This window comes from Corapipo altera, unplaced genomic scaffold, assembly GCF_003945725.1.
Source record: "Corapipo altera isolate COAL_440 unplaced genomic scaffold, ASM394572v1 49, whole genome shotgun sequence".
In the NCBI taxonomy this organism is placed as follows: Eukaryota; Metazoa; Chordata; class Aves; order Passeriformes; family Pipridae; genus Corapipo; species Corapipo altera.
In genome coordinates, this window is record NW_020884879.1 from 1 (window position 1) to 7,454 (window position 7,454).

Below are 7,454 nucleotides of genomic sequence, written 5' to 3' on the forward strand. Positions count from 1 at the left end.
TATTGTTCAGTACTGTTTCTTATGGACAAAAGAAAATAAGAATTGTAGGTCTAAACCAACAAATGTGCTCAATGAAATGTAATTAATTTTCTTTTATTGGTAAACTGCACTTGGCAGCTGAAACTTCTGGTGTGGACCCAAAGGAAGCATGAGCACCAACTGTGGCATGCACTAGGTATCTTCAGATCCCAGTGACATGAGTAACATAACACAGCTTTAAGTGTATGTGCCTTGAGAATGCCTACCGCAGCCTAGATCTTTTTGCTTATTTGACTTGTATTTGTGATGGAAAAAGAAAGAGATCTAAAGTTTCCTCTGCTTTTAAAAGAGTTAATTGGTAATTTAGGTATGTTTGATTTTTTTTTTTCTTTCCTCACAGAGTAATATGGATTTTTTTTTTTTATTGCTTGCTCATTCTGCAGAAACGTAAAAGGAAATGTTTATTCAACGAAGGTGAACTGGATGCTTTGGAATATCATTCAAAGGTAAGTTGGAAAAAAAGTATATTTTGCAGGTACATGATACCTGATAGACATGTACAGAGTGCGGGGCATGGTTGCAAACAAATTCTATTCCTGTAGCTTGTTCCATTAGTGGGAAGGTCAGTCTCTCCACTCTTAAGTGAAAAGTGCTTACAGAGAAGGTCTTCTTTGTAGACACATGTGAAATTGCATTTGAGATATTTCAAAGAGCTGGAAACTGCATTGACAAAGTTTCTTTTACTGTTGTGGATAACTAAATATTATACTGTGATGAGCTGAGTATTAGTTGGTCAGGAAGTGACTGATTTGAAATAGACTGTGACCTTTTCTGAAGATCAACTCTTCTTTAGTGTATCAGGGCACTGTGCTGAAGTTATTCAAAGCTTCTTTGACCAAATGTGCTCTGAAATATCTCATTCTGCAAATGAGAAAGATTTTTTTTTTTTTTCCCCCTCTAGCATTTTATATTGTCATACTAAAGCATTAGGAATGAATTGGAATTCAAGTCTGTAGGTTTATGTCAGTAAAGTACTGGTGAAGTTACAACTGAATTATACTGAAACATTTTTGGTGAATATGTAAAAAGACACAGTTTGGAAAAACCTGTGATCCTGGCTAGCCTCTGATGCCATTAACAGATTAGGAAGTATTGGGTTTTTGCTGTATTTGTGTTGTTAAAGGTTATAGCTCTGCGAGTCAACTCAGATTATTTTGTGATTGTACTGTGCATCAGTTGTTTCTCTTGGGTGGTATTTCTCTCTCTCCCTGTTTTTAATAATCATAATAATTAATTTTGTTTCAGTTATTAAACTGATCTTATCTCAGCCCAGGGTTTTGGGTTTTTTTCTCCTGCTCACCACGGAATGGGGTTCGTGGAGTGTGAGTGAACAGCTGAGTGGTACTTGGTTGACAGCTGTTGTTAGACCATGACACACAGCCTTATCATCATGCCCTTGTAGCTTTTGAGCCAATGTTCTCTGTAACTGGCAAGGATCATATTCCCTGCCTGCAGATTGAAGAATGTTTTGATTTCGGTTACATTCCCTGATCAAGTAGATGCTTGAAAGATCATTTCTTTTTTCCTTTGTTTCTTTATGACAATGCAGGTCAGGAAGCTGATTTGGGAAGGCACTTTGCATTTAGTCCAAGAAGGACTCAAAAGTGGTTTTCTTCACCAAAGGACTGCAGAACTCAGTTGCAGGAAGAATAATGTTCCTGTTGTCTGTGGGTTGGCTGAATTATGTGAAATGGCAAAGCAGTTTCCAGCTGTGAATGAAGGTGACCATCGGGCTGTATACGTGCTAGAGGATGAAACCTCCAGTCCAGAGCAGGACCTGCTTTCGTGTATTGCAGAAAACACCTCAAACCATGCAAAGATAATTGTGTTAATGGGGCAGAAGTACTTGGTGCCACCAAAAAGCAGCTTCCTTTTATCTGATATTTCGTGTTTACAGCCCCTGCTGAACTGTAAGTATCTTTAGGTGTTAGAATTTACCCCTTCTCTCCTGCCTGAAAAGAGCAGTTAACGTCAAGATGAATAGGAGCTCAGTGAACAGATTTTAATATACAGTATCACACTGATAGGAAATGCTACTGCATACTTTTAAAGTGGTATTTCTAACTTTCTGCAAATAGTTGAGGGTTTTCGAAGGAATCTTGAGCAGTTAGGAGATCATGTCATGGGGGTATTGTTTGTCTCCAGGAGACTCCTTTAAAAATTTCAGTCAAAATACAACAGTTTGTGAGCATGTTCTGAGCCACTGTCAGCTTAGAAGTCATGTAAATGCATTAGGTGGGGACTAGCTGTGCTGCTGGATCCCTGTCCCACAGTATGAGGCTTTAACATAGCTAAGTGCATGCTGCTGCTGGGGTGGTTGTCCTGCTGAATTGATTTTTAGCTAGATTAAACCATGGGAGAGGGATAAGATTACACACCTTAAAACAAATGTTCCCTTACAGACTCATCCTATGCAGTGGCACGGGTCTTTTTGACTGATGTAAACTGATTGTGGAACAAAGCCCAGTGTCCCCCAGGGAAGATAACAGTTGGAGAGGCTGCTCCACCCAGCTGGAAGGGAACACCACTTTAGCCAGACCAGGAGTAGCAAGCATGACTTGATGTCTCAGCTGCTACATTTCACAGCTGAGAGTATTGGCTTAAGCCAAATTCAGTGACTGGGAAATGGTGGGGATTTTATAATAAGTTTTCTGTAAAAGTTAATCAAAGCTTTAAGCTGACAGCATGCACTAGTCTTCACTGTGCTTCAGTGAAGTCAATTCCATCAGCTTGCAAATTGACTTTCATTATTATTATTACTATTATCATTAATATCAGTAGCAGCTAAGCTTTGTCAGACAGTCTTACAGAAAAGATGTTGCCTGTAAGCAGGCCCCTGTTTTGGGTTTTTGTTTGTTTGTTCCTGTTTATTTTTATAGGAAGACATGCAGGAGATAGGATCTTATTATCCTAGAAGTCCAGAATTTAACTGGTTAGCTGTTTGCAGCTGTAGGAAAGAGGGAAGATCATTCTCTCTATGCAAAGCTATGCATATAAGAAAGCATGTTTGGATTCTTCAAGAGGTCAGAGAGCAGTCAAAAAATTTGAGCAAATTCTTTATTGAAATAAGCAACAGTGAGTGTTAATATAATGCCAGTTATTAGATTTTTCTTTTTTTTTGGAGGAAGTCTACTGTCCATTTTAATTTTTATTTTTCTTCTTCCCTTTCACCTGCAAAAAGAGAAGTAATTCTTGCTGGTCAGTCCACTGTAAGGTTACTACATCCAATCCTAAGGGAAAAAGATATACTAAGCACATGTAATGAACATCAAATACTGATCTATTGTTCTTACTATCAGATTCAATGAAAGGACAAATATGTTCTCTGGAAAAAATAAAATTGGAGAGTCCTGGTTTTTCATGGATGTGCCCTATATAGTCTCTCCTCCAACTGAAGTAAACTCAGCTTCTCCCATGAAAACTCTTTCAGTTTTCTTCTTTTTCCATTATTTACATTTCATACACTGGATCTAGCAATCTTGTCTCTCTTTACCTCCAGTAGAGCAAAACACAGTTTTCCAGGGCTTCTGTGAAGCTCTGTATGTCCCTGTTGGCCTGCTGAAAGATCAAACAGAAGAGGAATCTTGTGTTCAGGGCTTCAGTTTTTCACTCAGCTGGGTGCCTTATTACTTAGTTTCTGGTAGGAAACTTGAAGAAATTGTTGTTTTTGAGTCTTGCACTCTATAACTTTCTTTTTCTAAAAATCCTCAAGATGTTCAAAATTTCTTGGAGGGATCTGACACAGATCACATAAAAATCCTTTCCTCGGGTAATCAGCCTAAAAATCTCTGAAGGATATGATTATCTGAATTCTAAAAAGCATACCAAAGGTCTTTTAACTTCTTATTTGAAAAGAACAGAAGAAATATGTGGTTTTGTGTATATCAGTTTTAACTCATAGACTTTTTAAAAGATGACTGGTTTTGTTTTTTTTTTCAATTTCACTTGCCAGACAAGAAAAAATATGATGTAATTGTGATTGATCCACCATGGGAGAACAAGTCTGTTAAAAGGAGCAACAGGTAATTTTATAGTAAAATCATACATTGTCATTGTAGCTTAAAAGGGTAATTAATATTTTAACATGCTGACATAATCCAAGACCAATGTAATGTGATACTGCAGCTTAACCTTGCAAATATTTTGGCATATGCTTATCTTCAAGTCTATGGAATGTCTTGGGGATTTCACTGAAAGGGCTTGGATGCTTGGCATACAAAATATTTGCAAGAATAGATCTTAAATTACCTAGCTGGTGAGAGATTGTTAGTCTTTGAGAATTTCAAAGAGAGTTTAGTGTCAACTGTTTTGTCAGTCCCAGATCATGCAGATATTAATTTGTAATTAATAAGGTTACTTCACTGGCCATAAAGCTAGATAAATGTGTAAGTATTTCCAAAACTGAAATCTGATTCAGAAGTGTTAGTGGTGGTGTTTATCTTGGTTGTGGGGTTTGTTTTTGTTGTTGTTGGATTTTTTTGGGGTTTTTTTTGTTTGTTTTTTTTTTTAATTTGAGCCGTGGCTTGAGCTTCAGTCTAATGGGTAGAAGAAAGTGATAATGCAGCAGTAAAATCCTCGAGTGCTGTAGTTTATGAGGTCATTAAATTAAATTTTTATGGGCTTCCTTCACTGCTGAGTAACATCAGACTTTTGCCAGTGGAGCCCTCTTGGATTACCTTCATAAGATGGGAGCCCCTATGGATTACTATAAGTTGTATCCATGTGAAAGAAGGTCAGACAGGAAGTAGGACCTTACAACTTTCTAGACTAATAACTACTGTAGCTTTTGAAGCTTTTTATGAAGACATAGTTTGAAAATGCAGAGACTGATTAATAGGCTTTCCTTTGAAAGCCTTAGAGAAACCTATAGAAAATGAGTTATTGAACTCATTTCTAAGTGAGAAATTGAACTAATTCAAATGTCTTCTTGACAATGTATGGTACGCAGAGGAAAATTACAGTTATTCACAAGCACAAATTAGCCAGCAAGACCCTCTCTCCCTCACAAAATAAAGGCAAAAGGTGCAGGAGCTATCACTGCTCTTAATTACCTTGTTGACAGCTAATAATTTTGAAGCATTTCGCATCTGGGTGAATCTTTTTGTCTCTGGACAGTCTAGTCCAGGAGATATTTTTGATTTTATGTTTGTTTATATTGTTTCTCACTGTTGCATTGTATAGGGTCCTAGGTACCCACGTGGTAGCTGTTGATTTCCAGTAGGCAATGTCCCGATATTTTTGATGCTGTAATGTGTAGGTTCCATGAATTACAACTTGCTAATAATGTAGAATAGCATGATGAGAGAATGGTAGAACAGGACAGAATCTGGAAAGCGTGCTGTATTTACTGATGTAGTGTTCAGTTAGCTCAGGAAAGTGCAGAATGGTTTTGAGTAAACTAGAGAATTTCTTCCATGACTGGGGATTAAAAAAAATGAGTAACTTCTGCAAATAATTGGAGAAATTATCTTTTATGACCTCTTAACTTTCCAGTCAAATTAGTGTTGCCCTTGCACTTGCAAATGACTCACTTGTCATTTTCATTCAGAAGAGAGCTTATTATGAGAAGTGAATAATACTACATTGCCTAAGAAGCTACTTTTAACTAAATGACTTTGTTCTGTTGTAGAGATGAGAATATTGAATTACATATGATAGTTTTTAAATGAAATATGGGCTTTTAGACTTCATCAGAGTCAGAACTCACAATGCTTTATTTGGGGGAATAGTGGAAATATTTAGTTAAAGGTTCTGCTGAGTAAAACTTAAGTCCACATACTAATGATTTTATATAAAATCTACCAGCTTTGGCCACTGGGTGTCAGTCTTGAACTATTTTTATGACTTTGGTTGTCAAGAGACAATTCTTGAAACATCCTGTCCGTGTAATTTCTTTATCTATTTGCATTGCTTTGCAGTTTTTATATTTGGCGTATGCTAACTTGCTTTCTTACTGTATTGGTGTATAGGTACAACCACTTGTCTTCATGGCAAATCAAGCAGATTCCTGTACCAACACTAGCTGCTCCAAATTGTCTTGTAGTCACATGGGTGACTAATAGACAGAAGCACTTACATTTTGTTAAGGATGAACTCTATCCTCACTGGTCGGTGAAGACACTTGCTGAGTGGCACTGGGTAAAAGTAAGTTCTAAATTTATTTTGTTTCTTTCTTGCAGACTGAGAGGGCTTCCACTATGATACCTTATATTCTTATAATTTGTCTATTTACTACCATGTGCTTCTGTATTTGAAAGGTCTGGTATCATCACTGTCCTTTCTTTTATAAAAGAAAATGTCTTGGGGAAAAAATGAATATTAAAATCTTCCGCTGTGTATTTTTAACTCTTTTGTGTCAGATTACTAGGGCTGGAGAATTTGTATTGCCTTTGGATTCTTTGCACAAAAAGCCCTATGAAGTCCTTGTATTGGGGAGAATTCAAGGAGATGTAAAGGAAGCCTTAAGGTATGTCAGGACATTGGTAAATGTCTTTTTGAGGATGTTAAGATCCCCTTTGTATATGTCACTTGTTTATAATACAGTATAATATCCTAAAATCTCGTGGCATCATCTTTTGGCTGATTGTGGACCTAAAGGTAGCCTTACTAACTTTGGGATAAGGGTGTGCCTTAGTGAGACTAAAGAATGGAAATCTTTGCCTTTTCCTTACATCTGTCTGTGCTGGGGAACTGGCTTGGACAAAATTCTCATGGACAGGGCTTCCTTTGCTGACATGTTCTCTTGGACCATGAGTCCTTGGCACAGGCTGATACCATTTTGGGGATGCTGCAGTTTTTCTACTCATGAAGAGATACAGGACTGTCTCAATGGCTTTGTGTGGCTGTTCTTAACCAAATTGTGTCTAAAGCCTCAATGAGTTCATAAACTGTCCTTTTATATGTCTGAGCAACTTTTAACTTCCCTTGGACCTACCTGAAGTCTGACTGTGAATGAGCGTTCACAGCCACAGTAACCCAGTGAGTGTGTTACCTCTCCTCTGAAGTAGCTCTGTGAGAGCTGCAGCACCACATTGGGTGGCATTCCTTGCTCATACTTCTGTTCTTGTTCTTTATACGACAGGAAATCTGAAGGTGTACTTCCAATTCCAGAACATAAATTAATTGTCAGCACACCCTGCACTCTGCATTCACATAAACCTCCTCTTACTGGTACGTTTTGGTTTTGTTGCATGTTTCTGTAATGCAGTGGACTTGGATATCTCATTCTAGGATGTACCTGGAAGTGCCTTAATTTCCCATATACAAAGCAATTTTGCTCAACAGAACTTGTGGTTCCTCAACATTTTTAAAAGTGTTGTGGGGCGTGTAAGTCTTGGTCTCTAAAAATGAAAGTGAAAACTAGAACTTTCGGCATTATTGTGTGAATATTTTGGGTAGATGTGTAAAAAAAAGTT

General features: G+C 37.5%; 1 protein-coding gene across 1 annotated transcript in view; it reads left to right on the forward strand.

Moving 5' to 3' along the window:
* Positions 1-373: 373 nt before the first annotated feature.
* Positions 374-7,454, forward strand: part of METTL4 (methyltransferase like 4) — a gene marked incomplete at its 5' end in the record, with an annotated part of 16,977 nt that continues 9,896 nt past the window's right edge. The window contains 6 exons of the mRNA XM_027638840.1: positions 374-485; positions 1,589-1,949; positions 3,992-4,061; positions 6,009-6,183; positions 6,399-6,505; positions 7,121-7,209. Of these exons, the coding sequence (XP_027494641.1) occupies positions 374-485; positions 1,589-1,949; positions 3,992-4,061; positions 6,009-6,183; positions 6,399-6,505; positions 7,121-7,209 (914 nt within the window). The remainder of the gene's footprint in view (positions 486-1,588; positions 1,950-3,991; positions 4,062-6,008; positions 6,184-6,398; positions 6,506-7,120; positions 7,210-7,454) is intronic.